General features: G+C 34.0%; 18 protein-coding genes across 18 annotated transcripts; 12 read left to right on the forward strand and 6 right to left on the reverse strand. All coding sequences in view use genetic code 12, as the record gives it.

Annotated features, from left to right (window-relative positions):
* Nucleotides 1-341: 341 nt before the first annotated feature.
* CAALFM_C200770WA (uncharacterized protein) lies at nucleotides 342-968 on the forward strand (the record flags this gene model as incomplete). Its single annotated transcript, XM_714403.1, has 1 exon — nucleotides 342-968. The coding sequence occupies one exon, from the start codon at nucleotides 342-344 to the stop codon at nucleotides 966-968; it is 627 nt and encodes a 208-aa protein (XP_719496.1).
* A 390-nt stretch (nucleotides 969-1,358) lies between these two features.
* Nucleotides 1,359-2,540, forward strand: POT1-2 (Pot1-2p; the record flags this gene model as incomplete). Its single annotated transcript, XM_714402.1, has 1 exon — nucleotides 1,359-2,540. The coding sequence occupies one exon, from the start codon at nucleotides 1,359-1,361 to the stop codon at nucleotides 2,538-2,540; it is 1,182 nt and encodes a 393-aa protein (XP_719495.1).
* A 230-nt stretch (nucleotides 2,541-2,770) lies between these two features.
* On the reverse strand, nucleotides 2,771-3,808 carry CAALFM_C200790CA (diacylglycerol kinase; the record flags this gene model as incomplete). The annotated part of the gene is made up of 1 exon (XM_714401.1): nucleotides 2,771-3,808. The coding sequence occupies one exon, from the start codon at nucleotides 3,806-3,808 to the stop codon at nucleotides 2,771-2,773; it is 1,038 nt and encodes a 345-aa protein (XP_719494.1).
* Nucleotides 3,809-4,352: 544 nt separating this feature from the next.
* On the reverse strand, nucleotides 4,353-5,810 carry PGA27 (Pga27p; the record flags this gene model as incomplete). Its single annotated transcript, XM_714400.2, has 1 exon — nucleotides 4,353-5,810. The coding sequence occupies one exon, from the start codon at nucleotides 5,808-5,810 to the stop codon at nucleotides 4,353-4,355; it is 1,458 nt and encodes a 485-aa protein (XP_719493.2).
* Nucleotides 5,811-6,012: 202 nt separating this feature from the next.
* On the reverse strand, nucleotides 6,013-6,915 carry CAALFM_C200810CA (uncharacterized protein; the record flags this gene model as incomplete). The annotated part of the gene is made up of 1 exon (XM_714399.1): nucleotides 6,013-6,915. One exon carries the CDS (start codon nucleotides 6,913-6,915, stop codon nucleotides 6,013-6,015), a length of 903 nt encoding a protein of 300 aa, XP_719492.1.
* Nucleotides 6,916-7,064: 149 nt separating this feature from the next.
* CAALFM_C200820WA (uncharacterized protein) lies at nucleotides 7,065-8,564 on the forward strand (the record flags this gene model as incomplete). The annotated part of the gene is made up of 1 exon (XM_714398.2): nucleotides 7,065-8,564. One exon carries the CDS (start codon nucleotides 7,065-7,067, stop codon nucleotides 8,562-8,564), a length of 1,500 nt encoding a protein of 499 aa, XP_719491.2.
* An 82-nt stretch (nucleotides 8,565-8,646) lies between these two features.
* CAALFM_C200830CA (uncharacterized protein) lies at nucleotides 8,647-10,557 on the reverse strand (the record flags this gene model as incomplete). The annotated part of the gene is made up of 1 exon (XM_714397.2): nucleotides 8,647-10,557. The coding sequence occupies one exon, from the start codon at nucleotides 10,555-10,557 to the stop codon at nucleotides 8,647-8,649; it is 1,911 nt and encodes a 636-aa protein (XP_719490.2).
* Nucleotides 10,558-10,947: 390 nt separating this feature from the next.
* Nucleotides 10,948-12,717, forward strand: CAALFM_C200840WA (NAPDH-dependent diflavin reductase; the record flags this gene model as incomplete). The annotated part of the gene is made up of 1 exon (XM_714396.2): nucleotides 10,948-12,717. The coding sequence occupies one exon, from the start codon at nucleotides 10,948-10,950 to the stop codon at nucleotides 12,715-12,717; it is 1,770 nt and encodes a 589-aa protein (XP_719489.2).
* Nucleotides 12,718-12,935: 218 nt separating this feature from the next.
* MSF1 (phenylalanine--tRNA ligase) lies at nucleotides 12,936-14,276 on the forward strand (the record flags this gene model as incomplete). The annotated part of the gene is made up of 1 exon (XM_714395.1): nucleotides 12,936-14,276. The coding sequence occupies one exon, from the start codon at nucleotides 12,936-12,938 to the stop codon at nucleotides 14,274-14,276; it is 1,341 nt and encodes a 446-aa protein (XP_719488.1).
* A 37-nt stretch (nucleotides 14,277-14,313) lies between these two features.
* Nucleotides 14,314-15,570, reverse strand: CAALFM_C200860CA (uncharacterized protein; the record flags this gene model as incomplete). Its single annotated transcript, XM_714394.1, has 1 exon — nucleotides 14,314-15,570. The coding sequence occupies one exon, from the start codon at nucleotides 15,568-15,570 to the stop codon at nucleotides 14,314-14,316; it is 1,257 nt and encodes a 418-aa protein (XP_719487.1).
* Nucleotides 15,571-16,698: 1,128 nt separating this feature from the next.
* CAALFM_C200870WA (uncharacterized protein) lies at nucleotides 16,699-17,157 on the forward strand (the record flags this gene model as incomplete). The annotated part of the gene is made up of 1 exon (XM_714393.1): nucleotides 16,699-17,157. The coding sequence occupies one exon, from the start codon at nucleotides 16,699-16,701 to the stop codon at nucleotides 17,155-17,157; it is 459 nt and encodes a 152-aa protein (XP_719486.1).
* Nucleotides 17,158-17,792: 635 nt separating this feature from the next.
* On the forward strand, nucleotides 17,793-18,872 carry CAALFM_C200880WA (uncharacterized protein; the record flags this gene model as incomplete). The annotated part of the gene is made up of 1 exon (XM_714392.2): nucleotides 17,793-18,872. One exon carries the CDS (start codon nucleotides 17,793-17,795, stop codon nucleotides 18,870-18,872), a length of 1,080 nt encoding a protein of 359 aa, XP_719485.1.
* A 141-nt stretch (nucleotides 18,873-19,013) lies between these two features.
* On the forward strand, nucleotides 19,014-19,970 carry CAALFM_C200890WA (uncharacterized protein; the record flags this gene model as incomplete). The annotated part of the gene is made up of 1 exon (XM_714391.2): nucleotides 19,014-19,970. The coding sequence occupies one exon, from the start codon at nucleotides 19,014-19,016 to the stop codon at nucleotides 19,968-19,970; it is 957 nt and encodes a 318-aa protein (XP_719484.2).
* Nucleotides 19,971-20,177: 207 nt separating this feature from the next.
* Nucleotides 20,178-20,867, forward strand: CAALFM_C200900WA (uncharacterized protein; the record flags this gene model as incomplete). Its single annotated transcript, XM_714390.1, has 1 exon — nucleotides 20,178-20,867. The coding sequence occupies one exon, from the start codon at nucleotides 20,178-20,180 to the stop codon at nucleotides 20,865-20,867; it is 690 nt and encodes a 229-aa protein (XP_719483.1).
* A 209-nt stretch (nucleotides 20,868-21,076) lies between these two features.
* PGA19 (Pga19p) lies at nucleotides 21,077-21,766 on the forward strand (the record flags this gene model as incomplete). Its single annotated transcript, XM_714389.2, has 1 exon — nucleotides 21,077-21,766. One exon carries the CDS (start codon nucleotides 21,077-21,079, stop codon nucleotides 21,764-21,766), a length of 690 nt encoding a protein of 229 aa, XP_719482.2.
* Nucleotides 21,767-21,961: 195 nt separating this feature from the next.
* Nucleotides 21,962-22,630, forward strand: CAALFM_C200920WA (uncharacterized protein; the record flags this gene model as incomplete). Its single annotated transcript, XM_714388.2, has 1 exon — nucleotides 21,962-22,630. One exon carries the CDS (start codon nucleotides 21,962-21,964, stop codon nucleotides 22,628-22,630), a length of 669 nt encoding a protein of 222 aa, XP_719481.2.
* A 53-nt stretch (nucleotides 22,631-22,683) lies between these two features.
* VPS24 (ESCRT-III subunit protein) lies at nucleotides 22,684-23,426 on the reverse strand (the record flags this gene model as incomplete). The annotated part of the gene is made up of 2 exons (XM_019475197.1): nucleotides 22,684-23,307; nucleotides 23,379-23,426. The coding sequence occupies 2 exons, from the start codon at nucleotides 23,424-23,426 to the stop codon at nucleotides 22,684-22,686; spliced, it is 672 nt and encodes a 223-aa protein (XP_019330742.1).
* A 553-nt stretch (nucleotides 23,427-23,979) lies between these two features.
* Nucleotides 23,980-24,453, forward strand: CAALFM_C200940WA (uncharacterized protein; the record flags this gene model as incomplete). Its single annotated transcript, XM_714386.2, has 1 exon — nucleotides 23,980-24,453. The coding sequence occupies one exon, from the start codon at nucleotides 23,980-23,982 to the stop codon at nucleotides 24,451-24,453; it is 474 nt and encodes a 157-aa protein (XP_719479.1).
* Between the last annotated feature and the right edge of the window lies 1 nt (nucleotide 24,454).

Below are 24,454 nucleotides of genomic sequence, written 5' to 3' on the forward strand. Positions count from 1 at the left end.
TTTCATTTCTCCATAAACACTTCCCACGACTTGAGTATTAAAATGACTGAAAACATTGATCACTAAACTAAACTCAGTAGTATAATTAAAACTTATTTTGATAGAGTGTTTCTCAAATACAATGAAGTCAGAGACACATTTTATTTCCGTTTGCTCAAGGTCAAATTTCGGAATTTCAATCATATTGTGTCAAATAAAAGATAAAGGGCGGCAAGAAACAGACAACTAAAAAAAAAACTGATCTCAATTGCACTACACTACACCACGCTACACATTTTCTTTTATACCCCTTGAATTAACAATTCTATTTCAAACAAATACTTATAATCTTCATAACCCCAATGTCTAAAGCTTTATCTTGTTACGCATTTGAATCTTTACTCTTCAAATTGAATCTTGAATCCAATAAAATCCCCTTATCCAAGTATTTTGAAACTTTACACGAATCATTCACCGCATTGCCATCACGAGCACCACTATTTATAACATGGAATAAAAATCATCAATTACGTGGTTGTATTGGTACATTTTCACCCTTACCAATTGAATCGGGAGTTTCTAGATATGCCTTACATGCTGCATTGCAAGATCCCAGATTCTTCCCAATTAGCACTTCTGAAGTTGAATCTTTGGAGGTTTCTGTTACATTGTTAGATAATTTCGTTACTATCGATAACCCACTAGATTGGGAAATTGGTGTCAATGGATTGAAAATCTCGTTTCAATTAAACAATGAACATTATTCCGGCACGTTTTTGCCAAGTGTGGCCGAGGAGGAAAATTGGGATAAATTGACTACTTTGCACTATCTTTTGAAGAAAGCTGATTATCCAGTAAGTCAGAAGAATGTATCTCAGTTTTACGAAAAAGGTTTGAACGAGGGTTGGTTGGAGCTAACCAGATATGATGGATTGAAGAACCGTTTAGACTACAACGAGTTTATCAGGATTAGAAATCAAGTGGAATAAAAGCTTGGAAACGAGTATTGACTAGATCGTTTAGATAATGATCTCAAGCAATACACCAAAGACGGGGATATATTGAGATTTTTACTCTTTGTTAGTTTACAACAGCTTTTATTAATAAACTTAGATTTGTATTTTGAATCGTGTGTACCGGATATACATATACATACTTCCATTTTTTACTATTTCCGGAATAATTGTGCGGAAACACATCATGAAAAAGTCCTCTCTTTTTCGTTCCCCCCACATACAACAGGTTCCACCCCACCAACAACAAGTTCCTTTTCCTCTATTTCCTTGGTTATAAAATGTGATTCAAATTCCTAAAAAAATGAAATAAATTAGTAAATTGCAATCATTAAAGACGCTTGTTCTTTTTTTCATATCCAAAACATGTTCAAGAAATCAGCTAATGATATTGTTGTTATTGCAGCAAAGAGAACTCCAATCACCAAGTCAATTAAAGGTGGGTTGAGTAGATTATTTCCTGAGGAAATATTATATCAAGTGGTTAAGGGTACTGTATCAGATTCACAAGTTGATTTAAACTTGATTGATGATGTGTTAGTCGGTACGGTCTTGCAAACTTTAGGGGGACAGAAAGCTAGTGCCTTGGCCATTAAAAAGATTGGATTCCCAATTAAGACCACGGTTAATACGGTCAATCGTCAATGTGCTAGTTCTGCTCAAGCGATTACTTATCAAGCAGGTAGTTTGCGTAGTGGGGAGAATCAATTTGCTATTGCTGCTGGAGTAGAAAGTATGACTCATGATTATTTTCCTCATCGTGGGATTCCCACAAGAATTTCTGAATCATTTTTAGCTGATGCATCCGATGAAGCTAAAAACGTCTTGATGCCAATGGGGATAACCAGTGAAAATGTTGCCACTAAATATGGAATTTCTCGTAAACAACAAGATGAGTTTGCCCTTAATTCTCATTTGAAAGCAGACAAGGCTACAAAACTGGGTCATTTTGCAAAAGAAATCATTCCTATTCAAACAACGGATGAAAACAACCAACACGTTTCAATAACCAAAGATGATGGTATAAGGGGAAGTTCAACAATTGAAAAGTTGGGTGGCTTAAAACCTGTGTTCAAGGATGATGGGACTACTACTGCTGGTAATTCCTCGCAAATTTCAGATGGAGGGTCTGCTGTGATTTTAACTACTCGTCAAAATGCTGAGAAATCGGGAGTAAAGCCAATAGCTAGATTTATTGGTTCGTCAGTAGCTGGTGTTCCTTCGGGACTTATGGGAATTGGTCCATCGGCTGCTATTCCTCAATTGTTGTCGAGATTAAATGTTGACACGAAAGACATTGATATTTTTGAATTGAACGAGGCATTTGCATCCCAACTGATTTATTGTATTGAAAAATTGGGTCTTGATTATGATAAAGTCAATCCATATGGTGGAGCTATAGCCTTGGGACATCCATTAGGAGCCACTGGCGCAAGAGTTACGGCAACGTTGCTTAATGGATTAAAAGATCAGAATAAAGAGTTGGGTGTCATCTCAATGTGCACATCCACAGGTCAAGGATACGCTGCCTTGTTTGCTAACGAGTAGAGAAACTAGTAGATCATACGCAATACACGAAGTATTAAAACAAAATAAAATAAAACAGGAACGTATATAATCTATAATTAAATAATTAAGGTATTCGAAAAAGCATTAAAGCAAAGAAGGATTAAATCAAAATTGGAAAGTGGTAATAATTAAATCACATTAGCGGGTATAAATGTAGAATGATGGAAAGGGGAAGATAATGGAAATTGAGACATGGTCTGGCCTTCTGTTTATTGTTGCGTCAATCTAACCAACCAATAAATACAGGTTCCACTCAAAACTGGGATTGTAAAGTTATCATCAATACCAGCTAAATCAATTACTTCAGAAATACTAGTTATCACCCCAATCAACAAAGAATAAATTGGTAAACTCAACTTGTTTGATGAGGCATTCCAGTAGATTTCACCTGGTTGGTTCCAATAGTTATATTGAGGAATGAAATAGCCATACCACAAATAGGCAGTCAAAACTCCGGTTACACAACTAGCAAGACAGCCTGCTAAGGATTTACCGCTGGCAATCTGTGGAGTATATTTACCGAATGCTCTACCAAAAGTGGAAGCTGCAGTGTCTGCCCAACTCAATAATAAAATGCTCAAAACAGAAATGTCTTTTGGATAAGCATAAAGCACAATCAAAACACCCACCAAATAAAAAAGTGTCCCGTTATATGAATTGTATTCGTTGTCTCTAATTACAAATGACATGACGCTACAAATTTTTTCATTCAAAACAGGATTGTTCAATCTAACCAAATCATTGACTAAAAGAACAGTAAACACGCTTCCTAATGGTATAAATAATTGAGGGACAGTGACACCAATAGTATATAGCCACAATGTTAATACACCAATTGATGAATGGAAAAGTTTTCTTGGAATTTCGTGTTTCTTAAAAAATTGATAGAAAGTCAAAGAAGGTTTTTCTGTGGCTGATGAATTGGAGTCTTTACTAAAATCAGTGGTTGAATTGGCAACTTTTTCTAAAACAATACTCGAATCATCTTCTTCGATTTCAATTTCAGTATCATCTAATTCGTAACTATCTTCATCGTCTTCTGCTTCGGCATCTTCCAACTCATCGTCATCGTCTAGTATACTCGAATTATTGTAAATGTATGTTCTATCCTCCTCTTCAATGTATGATTGGTTGCTATCAAAGTCTAAAATGGTCTTTTTAATCTCTTTTCTTAATCTTGCTTCTTGACCTTCAGCAACCATAAATGAGCTGTCATTTCTAATTGGTGAGGATGGTACGGAGGACATCGGGTATTTCGTTATTTCGTTTTCGTTCTCTCTATTGTAAAAAAAAATGGAAGAAAGAAAGAAAGAAAAATATGTATAAACTTTGTAATCGGTTGATAATAAAAGTGAAAACAACTTGTCAAGGAAGTTAAAAACAAAGAATCAAATAAAAAAAGTTAAGATGAGAATAAATAAACAATCTGGAGGGAAAGTAAAAAAAAAGAAAAAGAAGGTTCAAAATCAAAACATTGTAAAACAGAAAGAAATAGATTTTTTTTTTTGCTTCTTGATGCGATTCTAAATAATAATTTTATTAATATGGTTTAACGACATTTTTTTTTTTTTTTACTGTTTGGTGACGACACCAATAATAATAAATCACATTAGGAAAAAGCCTCACTCAACAAATTAAACAGAAAATCACATGCAATTTTTAACCAATAATCTCCCCCCATCAAGAGTTTTGCAACCAAAATATTACATTTATATATATTGACCTACACTATAAAATAAACAAGTAAACTCGCTGAGTGTTGGCTTCATCAATTACTAAATGGATTGACTTCTACAAAATGAACAATAGACAAGTTCCTAGTAGAACACCACTAGACACCAACACTAATCCATGTACTTTCTCATTGGTAGTACCACTTTCAAATATCCAATCAAACACATCAAATTTGATTGTACTGTTCTTATTTTTGAATGAGCTCGGTTGTTTTCTTCTGCTACCATAAAAGAATTTGGGAATTTCAAATATTGTACTTTCAAAAGTTGATAATGCACTAGTAGAAGTGCCAAATACTGTTGTAGTAGGTTTCTTTGTCTTTGGTGTATTAACAGATATTACTTTATTGTCTTCAATATTGATTTGTTCAAAAGGATCCTCAAAATTTGGCGTCTTCGTGCCTAATTCTGAATTGGATAATAGTATTTGAGCCGTAATCTCATCACTATCGTCTTCTTTACCATCATCTTCGTAACTATAATAGTAATAATAATCGTCAGACAATTCAGTTTCACCACTATCAATTTCAGAATCCGTTTCGTCAACAAGATTTTTTAAAATAAAATTGTCAAACATTGACGTTGCAGTAGTGGTTGGAAAGTTGGTCCAGACAATTTTTGGTTTCATATAAGCTACTTCGGTTTTGGTGGCCATTCTTTCATGGAACTGAAACTGAGGAACTATTAAAACTGAATTGGGCGGAGGATTGTTGTTCAATATATTTTTTCCATTCATTTTATGTTTTGAGATAGTATCAATTCGTTGAGATACTGGAATATCTGTTCTAGGACGACTTACAATTGGTGCACTATCATGTGAAACCATTACTTCTTCTTTTGGTACATACGATGGAATCGCCGAAGTGACGATATGTGTAGTATAAATTGGAACAATACTTCTTGCGGTATATATATCCACTAATTGATCGTTGAAACTCTTTTGTTGCTCTTTCATTTCAAGTCTCAAATCCAATACCAATTTTTCTAGTTTCTTAATTTGATCAAATGCATCCCTCTGCAAAGCATCTGACGATTCTTCTGGTTCTAGTGTTTTGGGTGTGTCTTCAATGGTAATCGGTGGAAAGTCATGGGATTGGAATGTTGGTGTTGAAGTCTCTATTGATAACGTGTTAAGGTTTATCTGTAGTGCTTGAAATTCTTGTGTAGGGGAAACAGTGGTAGTTGCAAATTCAGTAATCGTTTTTATTTCAGTTAGCACCATTGTTTTATTGCTATTCCTGACTAAATCGTCTGTTTTGTTCGATTTCATTATTATAGCCGGAGCCCTGTGGAAATTTATTGGCACTCCATCTCTCAGAACTTTAATCAACGGTCTGGATTCCTTGATTTGCGGTTTAGAAGTTTTGCTATATGGTAGCAAATCCTTTAGTATTTGAAAATGGTTTGTAAGTATTGATATTGTGTTATTTGAAGTTGTCCTAGATTCAGTATTCAAACTTTGAACCGGTAATGTAAACCATATCAAGGTGGCTAGTAGGCTACTTGTAAAATGCATTGTGTAATAATGATAAATTAGACTTTCCCCATTGATAGAAACATAGAAATTATAGCTAGAAAATGGTTTCCTATCCGCAACCTGATTGCAAAGAATAACAAAAAAAAATTTGACGTTTACATATTTCTTGAGATCCAATTTTGTTTGTTTTATATTTTTTTTTATTGTTATTCTGACAGTTATTGTAAATATTTGGATATACCTATTTAAAATCAACAATGGCTTTTGCTATGTCAAAATATGGCTTGGCTATTTCTGAATTGGGGTCAGATATAACTATTGGTTTTCCAACGTCACTTTGAACGCATATTTCTTCATTCAAAGGTATAGAGCTTAACACTTTCAAATTGTTTTCCAATGCCACTCTTTCAGCACCTTTGTTTTTGAATATGTGTGACTCATGTTTGCAGTTAGGACAAATAAAATGACTCATGTTTTGAACCATGCCTATAAGAGGAATATTGATTTTATTAAACATTGTAATACCTTTCACTGCGTCAATTAAAGCAATGTCTTGAGGTGTGCTGACAATTATTGCCCCCGTTATTTGCAACAATTGACCAATGGATAATTGTGTGTCGCCTGTACCAGGAGGCATGTCTACAACAAGATAGTCAATAGGCGACCACTCAACCTCGAAAAGCAATTGCTGTAATGCCTTCATAACCATTAAGCCTCTCCATGTGATCGCTTGCTTCTCATCTATTAAATACCCCATAGACATAGTTTGTACACCATAATTGGATAACGGAAGTAATTTACCCAGACTCGATAATCGTGGTTCACCCTTTAGGTTCATTAGCTTGGGTATTGAAGGACCAAAAATATCTGCATCTAATATTCCAACTTTTTTGCCTAGACTGTTCAATGCCAATGCGGTGTTTACAGATACAGTGGATTTTCCAACCCCTCCCTTTGCTGATGAAATCAATATTATGTTCGACACGTTAGGAATTTTCTGTCGTATTGGTAAACCCTTTGATGCTTTTGGAATTGAATTTGGTTTACCAGCCAATCTCGGTATTCCTAATGGATTTTCGTGAGCCAAAATAGACCAGGTTGAGAAACATTTACGTGACCCCAATAATTTAATTTTCGATAGCATTGCTGAAATAAGTGAACGATCTATTTGTGAAAGGCACTATTTCTCAATGAACAGTTCTGATGAGATTTTGGATTTGGAATTTTGTTTCTTCAATTTTTTTTTTTTCCTATCCTGAGAAGATCATTATCGTCGGTTACCTTGAAAGTCTAATGTTCCGTCAACTTCTACATGTTGGTAAACGATCCTTGTCGACTGACAATCCATTAAAACCAACTGTATTTGCGCTATCTACCAAATTTGGCAAATCTGCAATCGCAGTTGTTAGAATTTCTGGTCCTCAATCAAAGTACATCTACCACAAGTTAACCAACTCGACTAAACCACCTAAGAATAGAATTGCCAGTGTCCGTAAATTATACTCCCCTGAACCCCATTCCAATAAGAAGTCGGTTTTTCTAGATGAAGCTTTAACATTATTTCTACCTGGTCCGAAAACATACACTGGAGAAGATTTATTGGAATTGCATTTACATGGTGGTGTTGCAATTATCAAATCTGTGTTACAATCGATTAAAAAACTACATGACCCCAATAATGGAGTAATTATTAGACAAGCAGATCGAGGAGAGTTTTCTAAACAAGCATTTTACAATGGCCGACTAGATTTAACTGAATTAGAAGGGATAAATGACATGATTAATGCTGAAACCGAACTGCAAAGATTGGCGAGTTTAGCATCACTGTCAGGACAGACCAAAATAGAATTTATGAAGTGGAGAAATGAAATTATTAATCAAATGGCTAATTTGACAATGATTATTGATTTCGGTGAGGATCATGATATCGAAGAAACTGATCGAATGATACGAGATGTGAAAGAGAATATTGCAAAAATTGAACTGGAAATTAAAGCTTATTTGTCAAAAGTAAAGTCACTGCAAATTTTGTTGAATGGTATTCAGTTGGCATTATTGGGACCACCAAATGCTGGGAAGTCGTCTATATTGAACATATTGGCAAACAAAGATGCTGCTATTGTTAGTGAGATTGCAGGGACTACGAGAGATATTCTTGATATACCATTAGAGATCGGAGGATATAAAGTAGTTGTAGGTGACACTGCAGGGATCCGATCATTTGAAGAAGCTGACTCTATTGAACAGGAAGGAATTAAAAGAGCTAAACAGAGGTCAATGTTGGCAGATTTTGTGATTGTAGTACTAGATCCCATGTCAGTGGAAAAGGAACCCTTGGAATTGAAAGAACATCTAAAAACTTTAGTTAAGGCAAATAAACAAATGCTAATTGTATTGAATAAGCAAGACTTGTTTGCAAGCAGATCTGAAGAAATGATTTCAAACTACTCTCGATTGCTTGACTTACCCAAGAACTATTTTCATGTAGTTTCATGCTCAACTGGATCAGGAATTGACAATCTTCAAAAACTATTAATTGAAAAATTCAAAGACTTATCTCAGTCAGAAACTTCTAATCCTATTATTGTTTCTTCTCGAGTACAGGATATTTTGGAAAATGATATTTTATTCGGATTCAAAGAGTTTTATCATTGGGCTGACGCTGAGGATGTTCTTGTAGCAACAGACTGTCTCCGCCAATCGGTTGATGGAATAGGGAAGATTACTGGACAATCGATCGACTTAGAAGAGATCTTGGACGTGGTATTTTCAAGCTTTTGTATTGGTAAATAGTAATTTAAAGTAATAGTACATAGATTTTTCTTTTGTTGTATATATATGTGTATAATATTTAATCAGTCTTAAAGCTCAACGCTCATCCTGAGGTACAGACAACATAAAAAGTTATTGTTTCAACATCCCATGTTTTTTGCATTTGTTGCAATTGATGCCTTGTGTGTCTCCCTGCTACTTCCTCTTCTTCAATGAAGGTGTTTTTGATTTTCTTACTTAAAGCAGGAGCAACCTTACAATTAAAAGACAAAACATTCAATCCGTAACTCAATTTGACATCATATTGCACCCCTAAAACAACATCTTCCCCCTTTTCTTCCTTGAAACAATCAGCAACATTAGAAACTTCTTCCTCATTAACAGATAGTTTACATTGGAAATCGTCATTACCAAGATGACTTAAAATTCCATGATCGTCAATCAATTCTGGCTCTTTGAGTTGGTACAACAAATTGTGTAGTGACACTTTAAATGATACAAAGGGCAGGGCTCCGTTTGGTAAAGCGATGGTATGGGCTTGGTCAGTGTACCCATTTGCTGGAACTTTATAGGAAAAAAGGGTAGCAATTGGGTTTCCAGGTTGAGTTGGAAATAATGATTTTTTGATTTCTTGGTCCCTAGACAAAATTGTTGCTGGTTGTGATGATTTTTGTTGGACAAACTTGGTAATATTAGTTGACACAGCCGGTGATGAAAATATCACTGATTCTTGAATTATTGAATTCTGTTCAGGGAGTAACGGCAAAGTCTTACCCATGGTATTAGGGGCGTTTCGCTCAGTAACGACTTCCCGTGATTTAGATGTGTCGAGCTCTTTAGAATCAGCTGGCTCATCAATATCTTGTGTATCCGCATTGGTGGGTTCTGATTGAGTTATGTCGATGTCTTCTTCTTCTTCGTGAATTTGTTCTTCTGGGAATTCTTGCTTGATGGATCTCTTTCTCTTTTTCTTCAATTGAGGTTCTGCTACAGAGGGACCAATTCTACCAAGGTTAAGCTTTAGTTTTGGTGTCGATGGATGCAATTTATCTGCTTCCAGTTCGATTCTGGATTTTAATTTGTTATATTGTTCATTAAAATACTCTTCCAAAATAACCGCATCTTGATAAATTTGTGAATCCTCATTGTTGTAAGCCTTTGCGTTGGAGAAAATCAATGTAGTGGTGTCATGAAACTTTTTCAAGTTGTCTAATAATGGAAATTTAGGACTCAATAGTTTTTTCTTCTCCAAATTCGATAAAATAGTGTTGAAAGACATTGGTTTGGTAACATAGTCCAAATAATCGGTGTAAACCCCCGTATCGACTTCTTCCAAAAAGGGGCCACTCAAAACTCCCTGATTTGGGAACTTATGATTTATGACATCATTCAATATATTTATACAAAATTCTGCCAACCTGCCAAAGGTGATTAATGGTTCTTCTTTTCTAACTTTTACTAATGACCCAAACTCTGGCCCCGTTTCTGTCTCTGTTTGTTTTTTTATCAGTTTGAGCTTTAATTTTATCCTTGGTTTCTTGGTGTCATCGGCTGCTTTATTTGTTGATAAATTGGTTGAAGAAGTGCTCTCAAATTCCTCAACTTGACCCTCAACAAAATTTACAATTTTTCTAGCACTTTCAACAATCCAAGAATCCGGAGAATTATAGGTGCTCGCATTTTCTAACAACAATTCAAAGTCATTAAGAAACTCTCTCGATGAAGTACCAGAATATCTAGTTTTAATTCGCTTTCCTATTTCATTTAATGATATAGGTTGCTTTATGAGATGGTAGTAATCCGGGTAGAATTTCTTAGATGGTAGCTTGATAAATGGAGGTGCCAATTCTTCATCGCCATCTCTCAAATTAAACACCATATCCAAAGTTGATGTGAAAAAGTCTAGGTATTCTTGTGGTGAATGTGTGACAGCTACATTTTGAGACTCTTCAGTGGATTTTTTCACTGGCGAGGACTCAGCTGAAGATTGACTTAACTTTCTCTTTGGTGGCATAATTGGCTTTACTTAATATTACAAAAACAAATAAAAAAAAGGGAACAAAATTGAGAACAAAAGTGTTTGTTGTAGTATCGCAATATAAACCCCACGTAGTAATGATGGATTGACAGTTGGTGGGTTGTAAATGATAGTTGTCACCAATTTGTTTGTTTTGGTTTTATTTTTTCTGTTGAAAATTTTTCCTTTGTCTAGTAGAATTGAAGATTGTGGGAAAACGAAAAAAAAAACTCTCACCCAAAACCAGTACAGTCTGATTTTACTTCATCAGATAAGGAAACGGATAAGTCCACCATTTCAACAAGACTTTAATAGAAGTAAACCTGCAATACTGGTGAAAAAAAAAAAAAAAACAAGGGCAGGAGGGAAAAGAAAATTTTTCTAGTTATGACAGGTGAAATAACTATATTATACGGATCTGAAACTGGTAATGCAGAAGAATATGCCAAGTACTTGAAACAAAGATTAAGATCTTACAATTTGAAACCAATCAACCTTGCATCACTAGACGATTATCCTTTGAAGCGATTAGTAACACACACTTCGTATTTAATTATAATATGTTCTACAACAGGACAAGGAGAAATCCCTAGAAATGGGAAGAAGTTTATGAAATTTATCTTGAAGAAAAAATTACCTCTGGATTTATTCCAGCATTTGCAATTAACAACATTTGGTGTGGGAGACTCGTCGTATGTTAAATATAATTATGCTATAAAAAAAATTCACACTAGATTAATGCAACTAGGGTGTCAGCTTTTATCTCCTCGGTGTGAGGCTGACGAGATTTCACCTGAAGGTGTTGATGGATACTATATTGAATGGGAGGCTGAACTTATTGCAGCATTATTAAACAAATTTCCAAGTGCCAGTAAAATTAGTTCTGAGGCTGTTCCAATGCCTGAATATAGAATTTCTGTTTCAAAAAGTGACACGACAATAGATCCAAAAGAGGTTATTGACAATCCCATTGTGTCACGACTTGGAAAAGATGGGCTCAAATTAGGCACTGTATTAGAAAACAACCGACTCACAAGTTCTAACCATTTCCAAGACGTTCGAGATTTTAAGTTTTCCAGCAATGGGTTGAACTATCTACCAGGAGATACTGTTTCATTGTTTCCATGTAACTTCGATGAGGATGTTGACGCGTTATTACAACTGCAGCCCCAATGGCTTAAAATCGCAGATAAACCATTAAATTTGAAAAATTTTCCACATTTAGAGGGCGGGTTTGCTGACATCTTAACATTGAGAACGCTATTCAAGTACCATCTAGATATAATGTCTATTCCCAGACGAAGCTTTTTCGCTTTATTATGGCATTTTGTTGACCCATCGACTGAAGATGGAGAAAGAGAACAAGAAAAATTAAAGGAGTTTGGCAGCTTAGATGAACCAGAAGAGTTGTATGATTACGCAAATAGACCAAGAAGGCTGATATTGGAAACTTTACTAGAATTCGAAAATAATTTAACTATACCGGTTTCGTATATTCTAGATTTGTTTCCTTTGATTAGACCAAGAATGTTTCTGATTGCATCATGTCCATCATCCAAAGAAGTTGAATTGGTTGTGGCAATTGTTGAATACAAAACAATCATAAGAAAAATAAGACGTGGGGTGTGTACTAGGTGGCTTAAGAATTTGAAACCGGGAGATCAATTCCTATTCTCGATACAAAGATCCAGTTTCAAGTATAAAGACGATAATAGCCCTATCATTATGGTGGCTCCAGGTACTGGTATAGCACCCATGAAGTCTTTGATTGATGAAGTGATACAAAACAACTCTAAGCAAGAGCTTTATTTATTTTTTGGATGCCGCTTCAAAGAGAAGGATAATTTAATCGAATCGTTTTGGCATGGAAATGAAAATCAAAATCTACATTTAGTCAGTGCTTATTCAAGAGACTCGAATTCCAAATATAGGTACGTTCAAGATGCGTTGTTTGCCCATTCAGAACTAATTGGAAAATTGTTAATTGAACAGAATGCAAAAGTGTTTGTATGTGGATCGAGTGGGAAAATGCCTAGAGAAGTAAAGATAACTTTTGTTGAAATAGTAAAGAAATTCACGGGAATGGACGAGGGAGATGCTCAAAAGTACATTATCGGCTTAGAGGACAATGGTAGGTATAAGGAAGATGCTTGGTAGTATTAGGTATATTTTTGTTTTTATAGATAATTATAGATTAAGAAAGTTGATTAATAAACTTATTGTGCTAATCTGTCATGGTTATAACTTTTTGGTGCAATAATCAAGAGATTCCTGTGTGTAAACACATTTTTCTAACCAACCAAAATGTAAAAGTTCTTTTTTTTTTTTCTACTGTCTAAAGTTGACCCATAATCACCAAGAATTCCAACCAAAAGATGTTGAAATTGCCCTATAGACCTGTTTTCTGCACATTGAAGCAGTTTCGGTTGTATTCTAGTACTCCCGTGAAAGATATAGTGGCAAATGGGAAGACATATAAAGGTGACAATTGGACAAATGTTCCTCCATATATTCTTGAGTTAACAAAACGGAAGCTTTACAAAAACCCTAATCACCCTATTGGAATTCTTCACGATTTAATAAAGACGAGTGTAAATGGTATGGGATATACTGTGTATGAAGACTTCCCACCTATAGTTACCAAATACGAAAATTTTGATAGTTTGGGATTCCCAGAAGATCATCCAGGAAGATCTAGATCAGACACCTATTATTTGAATCGTGATCATCTTTTGAGAACTCACACATCTGCTCATGAACAACAATGTTTCACTGAATGTAAAACACCAGGGTACCTAATTTCTGCCGATGTTTATCGAAAAGATGAGATTGATCGAACCCATTATCCTGCGTTCCATCAATTAGAGGGTGCTAGGGTGTGGGATAGAAATGATCCTAACCTTTTGGAGAACATACGCAAAGACATTGACGAGATCCCAAAGACAGATATAATTGTGGAAGATGAATTTAGAGAAAACCCAGTCACCGAAAACAATCCAAATCAAAAACATTTGAAAGAAGAAGAAGTTAGACTTGTTGCTGAACATTTGAAGAAAACTGTTGAGTTTATTGTTTATCAAGTTTTTGAAAAGGCAAGACAGTCTGCAAAAGAACAAGGATTGACTATGGCGTACCTTGACGAACCTTTGAAAGTACGATGGGTTGAGGCTTATTTTCCATGGACTTCGCCCTCTTGGGAAATTGAGGTTTGGTGGAAGAATGAATGGTTGGAATGTTGTGGATGTGGAATTGTACAGCAACAAGTGTTATTGAATTCTGGGATTGGCGAAGACAAAATAAGTTGGGCATTTGGAATTGGGTTAGATAGAATCGCCATGTTATTATTCAACATTCCTGATATCAGATTGTTCTGGACTTTAGATGAAAGATTTCATAATCAGTTCAGACAAGGACAAATCAATACATTTGTTCCATATCTGAAGTATCCAGGCATTAAACGAGATGTGTCATTTTGGTTGGATAGGGATTTACATGCTAATGAAGTCATGGAAATTGTGAGGCTGCACGCTGGTGATTTAGCTGAGAGTGTAAGTTTGGTCGATGAATTTGTTCATCCAAGGACTCAAAGAAAATCACTGTGCTTTAGAATAAATTACCAGTCAATGGATAGAAACTTGACTAATTTAGAGATAAATGAAATTCATGATAAAGTTGAAAATGAATTGGTGGAGCAATTTAATGTTGAAATTAGATAGAAAATAAATCTTGTATATATATATATAATCCTATAATTTAGAATTCTAGTTGGAGCACTTTTAGATTGTTTAGCTTTTCAACCAGAATCAATTTTTCGATAACAGTGGCCTGGTATTGATAATCACTATCGAGCGATATAATCTTACAATAAGTTAAATCTAAAAATTGCAATAATTTGGGGAAGATTTCACCATTAAGTTCGTCAATCAACTGCGACAAGTAATTCCCTTTAAGCCACAATGTTTCCAAATAGTTGGGGAAGGATTTAATTGACAACTGTGTTATTGCATTTCTTGACAAGTTTAGATCTTGTAAATTTTCAAAGAATTTGCACTGCTGAAAATTTGGCAACGCTCTTAAATTGTTGGTTGACAAATTTAATGACCGCAATTTATAATTTCCAGTACCTCTTCTGTTGGTTAAATTTATTTCAATGATGTTATTGTTTGACAAGTCTAGTACTTCCAAATTATATAGTTTTTCCCAATTGAAGTTATCGTTATTTATACAAACAAGGTTGTTGTTAGATAAGTTCAATGATTTCAAGTTAGAATAGCATGGGAAAAAATACAAATTGCTGATCAGGTTGTAACTTAATTGCAAATGATTAATACTTAAAAGCTGATTATTATTTGCTTGTAAATTGTCAATCAACTTATATTGATTGAAGAATTGCAATTCCATGGTATCAATCTTCAAATCTTGGAGTTGGTCTTTGGCTATGTCTAAAGTTCCCTTGGCTGTATATTTGATCGATAACTTTTGAAACGCTTTAATGTTATGCAATAATTCATATAAAGATTTTAAACCATCAGTAGTGGATAAACTTACGGAAAGATTGACTTTAGTACCGGAACCATAACAGTATTGAGTCATCATGATAGGTAAAAATTGAGTTAGTTTGTGTATAAAACTGATATGTGAAAGGTTTAGTTGACAACCACAAGAATTTTGATCAGTATCATCAGTAATGTAGATAAAAATTTGTTTTGGTCTAATGATAAAATTATTAATGAAAAGCGATTGCAAATCATCTAAGGATACATAGATATCAGTATTGTGTTTTTGGATATGTTTATAATGCTCGCCAACAGTATTTGAAATAATAACTGATTTGTTGTAAAAGTAAGCTGATAAGGCAATAAGTCTAATAGGTAAATAGGAACTGTCAGTTATTTGATCAGTGGTTGTTGCTAGTAATTCCTGGAGGTTGAAATAATGTTGCAATTCGTTGTTTGATAGTTTACTGAAAACTTTTTGGATTAATTCAACGGGTAATTGGAATAAAATCATGTTAGATGAGTCTAGAGAAAGAAGATATGTAACTGAAATCTTTAAAATTTAGGAATCTTATAGTATTTATAACTTATGGCAAGTATCTGTCAAACTACAAATCACATGTAGAAGCAAAAAATAAAAAAATAGTTCGGTATGTCAGATAAGGCGAGAGATATGCAACTACTACTAACATTGATAAGCAGTCGATGAGGTTGAGATCAACCGAAAAAAGAAAAAGAATTTTTGTTTTACTGTGGTTTGGCTTTTTGTCTTTCTTTAAAGTACTGTGGTGGTTAAGGCATGCGTAACCACTATAATTTATTCTAATAGAAATCTATGGTAGTAGGTTGCAAGTCTCATGATTTGGGTTTAATACTTGAAGCAATATAGTCTCAAGAAGGCTTTGTTTATGATTCTTGGGTAGAGAACGGCATTGTCTAAAGAATTTGTAAGAAAAAACTGTGGATCTGTAGTGTTGTAGAGTCGTGGCAATCGACTCAAATAAAGAACAGATTGCATTACCAATTTAAAGTAGTTGGTCTGTTGAGCTAACAAACTAGTTCAGTAATGTCTGACATAATTGGTGCTTGGCCAACTTGGTAAGTGATTTGGTGTATCTACGGTTGAAACTTGTTAAACAGAATAAACACTTGATTTCCCATAATTAAAATATATAACTATATAAAATATTTGACATTTCTTATTCCTTTTATACCAAACTCATGTTTCACGTCCTTCCGGCATATGTTTCCATTCTTGGACATACAGTTCAAGTGTAAGAGAACACATGTCGTGCAAAGTAGCTCAAATACCAATCATTGGGAAGATTTGTTGCTACTCTACGACATGTAGTGACGTGCAAAAAATTAGCATTCTGGCTTTGGTAGCGTAGTTTTGCTTTCACGGTATTTTCCGCTTGATTTCTAACCATCCGAAACTATCCCGAAATGAGACAATCTCGAGATTGAAAAATTGATAACTGTACACTACCTTTAATCTCTTCCAGTTTTCTTTTTCGTGCAAGAGTGTACAATAAAATATAACAGAATTGATAATAATATTCAATTAGTTTCCTCTTTTGGGACAATATCAAACAATTAGTATATTCCATCAACATAACATATAACATATAAAACAAACGCCATGGGTAACTGTCTATCGTGTCTTATAGGCAATTCAAATGACGATGACTATAATGAAACTTCATCTTTATTGAGACACCAACAACAGCACAACCAGCAATATTTATCAGATTATTTGCAGGAAGAGCAGATACTTAAACAGCAACAAAGACAACAAGAATTGGCTGGCATAGTGAATGAATTGAATGATAATTTGATTGATGTTACTTCATTTTTAAGTGGGAACAATAACAATAACAATAATAATAATGCATCTTTGGGTAATAGTGGAATTTTGGCTAATGAGAGTAATATTAATGAGGAAGAGCATACACAAGTCGGCAATACTATAAAATCACTTCCTTACCTTTATACTAAAGAGGATAAAGATGAGATATTGAAGAAATTAAGTGATATTGATGCTGATGTTAAACAGAGTTTTAAAATACAATCACTGGTGCCCTTATATATCAAGTTTTAACCCAACAGTTTTACTTCTATTCGTTGCTTTTGTTTCAAATATGTAGTGGGTTATGATATAAGTGTAAGTTTATGAACAAATTTGAATCCTTGGTGAAGCTGGGATAATTTTTTCCTAAAGTAGATATTTTTATAAAAGTCGTTACTATGATAGCCTAGTTTTTTATAGTATTTATAATTTGAAAACTACAATAACGATTTTTTGGTAAGTTGTTTAGCCAAATATACAATCCCAATTCTTTGAATCTTGTTTCTCAAAATGTTGTAGAATTGATATAAGTGTATGAATTTCCAAATTAATTGAAGTACTCTAAAAGTCTGTATTTCCTAGTTGCAAAGCCTCTGTATTACTGACCGACTAAAAAGATGTAGTTGTAAGTATACTGTAGTTTGTGTCGACCGTAAGATCCACTAGTAGAAGGGAATACTTCTAATCTTGCAACATGGTTGCATTCAAGGATTTGGGTAATTTTTACCCGGATATCTATTTATGTTTTTGTTTGCTTAAAAATCACCCCCACAAGTATTCCATTTTTTTTTTTGAAAAATATCTTCAAATCTTCTTTTAAAAAAACTTGTGAATCCTTTTTAAATTTAAACCAGGAACCGATACTTTTCTAAAACCAGTCAATCAACATGACAGTTATCACTCTCAATTGGGGTATTTTAGGAGCAGGAAACATCTCTTCACAATTTGTACACGATTTGGTTTTGAATAACCAGAGAGATACTCAATTTCATCACATTGTTAAGTCTATTGGATGTTCGAGCCACGACAAGGGCTTGGATTTTATAAAGAAGAATAACATCACTTTAGAGAACAATTTTCAAACCACGCCGATTGTTGAATCCTATGAAGATTTTTATAAAAACCTGGATATAGATGTGGTGTATATTGGAACTCCACATACATTCCATAAAGAACAATCCATTGCATGTTTAAATAATAATAAACATGTTCTTTGTGAAAAGCCTGTTACAGTTAACAAAGCTGAGTTAGAATCAATATTGAATGTCGCAAAGTCAAAGAAGAAATTTTTCATGGAAGCCATGTGGACGAGATTCTTCCCAGCAATTACTGAATTGAAAAAGAAAATCTATGATGAAAAAGTCATTGGGGAAATACACAGACTATTTGCAGATTTGAGTTACAATTGCGATATTTCAAATATTCCATTGAGTTCCAGGATTAGAAATAAAGACTTGGCTGCTGGATCGTTATTGGACATTGGAATCTATCCACTTACTTATTCAAGAGTTTTGCTTGATGATAGTTTAGGTGAGAATCATTCACCGTTTCAAATTAAATCATTTTTAACAATTGATAGCCAAGATCAAGTTGATCATTTGTATTCAGCAATAGTGAAATACCAAAATGGCAAACATGCAGTTTTGACGGCATCAGAATTGATTGATGGACCCAAAGCATATGTGAGATTGGAAGGTTCACAGGGACATGTTGAGATGTACAGTGATAACCCTGCACGAGCCAAGCATTTTAAAATTTTCAATGCTAAAGGCGATGAAATTTTTGAATATAAAGATGGCTCAGGTTATAATGGATTCATCTATGAAGCAAATGCTGTTGCTAAAGATATTACTGAAGGAAAATTATCTAACGATACCATGCCTCATGATGAAAGTTTATTAATAATGGAGACAATGGATCAAATTCGTCATGAAAATGGTTTGGTTTACCCACAAGATGAAAATTGAGATGTTTTTGTGTTTGAGGTAGCGCTATAACAAAAAAAGAATTAGGAAGCCAAAAAAATAAAAGCTTTATGGAACTACAAGATTCAAGCATTTATAATTGTGAAAAGATTAAATAGCTTTGTCAGTTTGGATAGATACACAATGTCAACTATTAAATATACACTAAGATTTGTAATCTGGTTAATCATTTACGTTATTCCCACTGTTTCATTATTTAATAATACCAGAATTGAAAGTGCAGAAGACCTGTCATTTCTCCAACAGATTGCAGAGTTTGCGAAATGGGAAGAGCAAAATCTATATCAACGTCCAGCAGATCCACCAAAGCTACTGCTTCAATCCAAAAATTCAAAGAAGACAGAATCCTCCAATTCATCATTCACTTTACCAATTGTCAAACAATTCTTTAATAGTTCAAATTTGGTGAACACATCTATTTTTGAACAAATGTCAAGATTTCGTGGAGACAAAAAAGCTCCTCATTGGACAGTAAGTACAGGTGTGTTTGCTGATAAACTGAAGGAATGGAAGGACGAGGAAGAAGAATGTTTTGTACCGATTAAAGAGATTCCTCAACGACGTCCAAAAAAGTACCGACCAAGAAAAAAATATGTACGTCCAGCGCCACCCCCACAACCACAAAAATGGGCAAGACCGAATTATTGGAGCTTTTCAAGTGAAGAAGATAGTTTTTCCGATTGGTGGTCAAGTGACTGTAGTGAGAGCGATTGGTCGAGTGATGATGGGGGGAAATTATGGTTCTTGGGAATGAATGTTGCTCAAGGAGAACCAGAAACAAAACGAATTTCAATTATTCCTTCTAAGAAACTAGTTACAAGAGTAAGTGAGCAATTTTACAACACATACAGAAGTAGCTCTCCCAATAATGTCATGAAGAAACGAAATCTCGATGATAGTGATGACAAGTATTTTGGATTTGATTACGAGATTCAACCTTGTATAACAAATAATCTTCTGAGAAATCACGTTACTTTTAATGTACTAAATTCCAGATCTGCTAAAATTAAAATGCTAAGTAGGTGCAAAATAAAGTTATTGGTTTGTTTTTTTGCATTACATATTTTGTTTCATTCTTAATATTTGTATTTGTGTAGTAAGTAAAGTTTACAAGTGCAAAATTTGCTGTTTTTCGCAACCAAAAAAAAAAAGAAAGCAAAATTAGACCTAATCTTGATCAACAACTTGGATTCTAAATTGATTTCGATTTTAACTTTGACATATTTTGTATTGGATGAAACAATTTTCAACAAGCAAGCAAATAAAATTATTAATCAACTTTTTTAAATGTTAAAACTATACTTTTTGTTTTGTATTTTTAGTTTTCATTTAGTCATAGCACCGATCCCTTCAATTAACAAACCCAACAGCACAGATTCCATTATCACGCGTCCAGTTAATATCAATAATCAACAAGATTTGCAAGATTTAACATTTTTTAGTCAGGTTGTCTTATCTACTCCAAATTGGGATCAAACCTTAACTAAATATAAACGTAAAAAGAGAGATTACAATGATGATTCGCTAGCACTGATGGACACTCGAAATCTTGATAATAACACGTTTCTTATGCAAGGAGGCAAAGCAACAAGTCCCAAATGGCATGTTGGGGCCGGTGTCTACTTGAACAAAGAGCGATTTTCGGATACAAAAAAGACATACGTTAAGTATGAGAGTGATTACTGTTCAGAAGAGGATTATTCTAGTGATGAGGGTGGTCGTAAACGAAAATGGTTTAAACCTTTTTCAATTGACTTAAATGAGACCAAAGACATTTCCATCATTCCTAGCTCAAGAATATTATCCGTTGATACCGAAGGTAATTTTGTTAATCATAACAAAATAACAAACTTGATGCTTGGTTATCATTCTGAGAATGTGCAGAAGGATACATTTGAATCTTGTGGAAATTTTAAAGCGTTCCAATTAGTTTATATTGTTGTCATCGTATTTGCATACTCTTTTTTACACTTTTAATACACATTCATTTCTATAGTAAGCATATCGGAAAATCTAATTCTAACCAAAGATTTCCCATATCATCAAAGTTCTAAGCAAGTACTAATCATTATTAGATTTTACAGAAATACGATTCTGAAAGAAAAAAAAAAATAGTGAGGACATATACCATAAGATAGAAATACAATCACTAAATCTAAGTGACGGCAGAGCAAAATATCATAAGAATGTTCTCCACCACTTCCATAGTTTTATGGTTTACAATTTTGTTACCAGTTACATTACCAGTTTCAATAGACAACAGAGATTTATTACTCAAACGACACGTTGAGCCAAATGATATACAATTTTTCAACCAAGGAGTAAGATCTTCTTTAAGTTATATTTACCAGAAAAGAGACGTTTCTGATTCGGATAATGAACAAGTTTTGAGAAAAAGCAAAAAGAAGAAAAAGACTACATCAACAGGCACTCCTGGGAATGAAAATACCACAGATTTTGCTTCTGCTCAAGAGTTCGAAAAATGGGAGGGTGATAGAGAAGGTTGGCAGATCAGTGCTGGGTTATATTTTGATAAAGCTATAGCAAGTGATTCATGTGATTCCGATTCAGAAGATGAAGATGAAGGACGCAAAAAATTTTGGATATTCACAGACGATGCACCAGTTGATAATGAAAATCTTATTGTCTCTTCCGAAGATAAATTGGAGCTCAATTATATTCTGAGTGGTAAAAACTTGGAGGGTTTAACTAAAGTGATTCGAAAGGCAAAGGGTAATTCAACCACCTATAATCAATCCAAAATCAAATTCAATGTTGATGCACAAGGCGAAGATCAGTTTGAATCTGGATTTGGTTCTCTTATCCCCTATAATAGTTTTTATTTATATATCTTGCTATTTTGTATTATCTTTTAATAAATATCCATATATAAGAATTAGATTCTTCCAGTAATACTAATAATTTTGGTTGCAAAAAAAAAACTTTCAACAGAAAATAATATCTCTATCAATTTCATTCTTCTTTCTTTCTTTTTTTTTTCTATTCATTTACTCCATTGAAATTTTGATATTCATAAAATCATTATTGTCATAACCATTGGGCGCCTAGTAATGTACAAGCTAATTCTATTAACTTGGCTATGTTTATTGCCAATACAAATGGTGTCGTCCTCAGATTCCACTAAAAAGTTGTTTCCCAAAACTGATGTCAACGATTTAGTTTACTTCAACCAAGTGTTTGATATGGCGACAAAACAAACATCTGATCCAGACCCAGATTCATATGTTGAAAATTCTAACAAAACTATTACATTAATAACTTTGGACAAACCACCAAAAAACGATACAAATGCTGTCGACGCTCAATTTAAGAAAAAAAAGGGTAAATTAAAGCCCAAATGGGAATTGAATGCTGGTGTTTATTTGGAAAAAAAAGTTAATAAAAAATTGTTGAAAAAATCTAAAAAGAAAAACTCAAAGAAATTTGGAATCTTAACTAAAGACAATGGAGATGCTGAAAGAATCTTGATCCCTGCTGAATTAATGGTTTCTCGAGCTACTCCTGGTACTCACAATTTGTTTTCTCAAAATAGTTCAAATTATCCTTTTCAATTGACAAAAATCAATGTAACATCAATAAGAAAAGCACCCGTATTGTCCACTTCAATTGCCCATGAAGTTTCGGACATCAACCATGGAATCGTCGAGTTTTCAATTGCGAGTAAACTCTTTGATAAATTTTGGAATCAAATATTTTGGGCATTTCTCTATATTTTGTAGTAATAAAAAGAGGAACTTTGTTATTAAAGTAGTTTTTGGACGTTGCCACAATTCTATTGTAATGCCTTTAACCTTTCTCTCATTTCATCTAATGCCAATTCATCCTCTTCGTCTTCTTCTGCCACTTCTGCCGGTGGTTCTATTACCTGTTCATTAAACTCATTGCTTGGTACCTCATTTTCAATTTTGGAAAACTTATCCTCTGTCAAATTGGCAATTATCTTATTTACTTCTTCTTGTGACTCTTCTTCCAATTCCTCATCCATTTCATCCAAGTCAACCATGTCATCCATCATCTCATTTATAATCCCGGCCTTCATAAGCTCTTTTGATAATTCTTGCATAGTATGCAGTACTGCCCCAATATGAATTAACAGATTGACGTCTTTCATAATTGAAGTAGATGAATGAATAGATTGGGTTAGTTTATTCATGGAATATTGTTCATTAATGGACATTGTGATTGACTCGATTCTTGTTTTTGATGTGTAAAGCTTGTTATATTGTTTATTTATATTAATCAACTCTCTGGCGTACAATTTTGCTGACTTGTAATCTTTATCCTTAGCTGATTTTTTGATTAATGACTCTGTTTTCTTTCTGAGTGGGACTAATTGATTCATCGATCTATCTAGTTCTCTTTTATTCTTACGAAGTAATTGATTGATTTTTCTCATCTAAAGCCATATGTTAGTTTACTTTGATTGGAATTGCATAACACTTTAATAGAAATAAGTTTTTCACATACCTGTTCTTTGGGATCTGGCCCATATATTTTCTTTTTAATGTAATCCATGTTTGCTTGTTGTTGTTGATGTTGTTGGTAGGTCGAGGTTTATTTCTTGTTCAATGGTTTTATTTTCCTTTGCTGATGTGAACAAAAAAACGACTAGTACAACGGAAAAACAAAAAGAGAAAACTTGCAAATCGATAGGATGCGGCGCCCCCTCAATGTGGAAAAGATGAAAAGACGATAGCCACAAAAACTATTATCAAATACATACTATTTCAACATGATTTCATTGACACTTGAGGGAGTTTAAGTTATGAACCCCAAAAGAAGACATGGATTATTTGATCCAGGATAGGTGATATAGAAAATACTTTTCTTGTGGCGCAATAAATCACTGGTCATACATATTCTTCAAGGGGGGGGTGCTCTTAGTGAGGCAAAAAAAAAATATATGAGTAGAGAATACTAGAACTGAAATTACAAAGTTTAAAAGTATAAATTTCTTTCTTGCCGTTTGACTTTTTCATTGTATTGGGTTTATCTTCTTTTCTTATTAATACCAGTTCTATTATATTGTCCCTTTTTTTTGGATTATTTAATAAACGTACCAACCAAAATGCCTGTTCAACAGTCTCCTTCGAATACCACGCCCTCACAGCAAGAGCAATTTATATTAATTGTTGCAGCAATAATATTACCTCCATTGGCTATATTTTTGAGCAAAAAGTATTCTATTTGGAATAAGGAATTTTGGATTTCTGTCGTTTTGACCTTGATTGGACATATTCCTGGTGCTATATTTGCTGTATACTATTTGTTGTATGTTCAATATCCACAACAAGGTGTTGAAGGTTACACTCAATTACCTGATGATGTGGAGCAACAATTACATGCTGAGCATCAACAAGAGCTGAACCAAGAGCAACAACAAGGTATTCGTATTTATCATGATGAAGAACATGTTCAACCCAAGGAGAATCAAATCTTGACTGCAAACGATTTGCCTAGTTATGACGACATTGTTGGTTCATCTGAGGGTACTACGGAACACCGCGATGTCAAGGGTGGAGACAATAAGATTCAACACTGAG

This window comes from Candida albicans, chromosome 2 (genome assembly GCF_000182965.3).
Source record: "Candida albicans SC5314 chromosome 2, complete sequence".
In the NCBI taxonomy this organism is placed as follows: Eukaryota; Fungi; Ascomycota; class Pichiomycetes; order Serinales; family Debaryomycetaceae; genus Candida; species Candida albicans.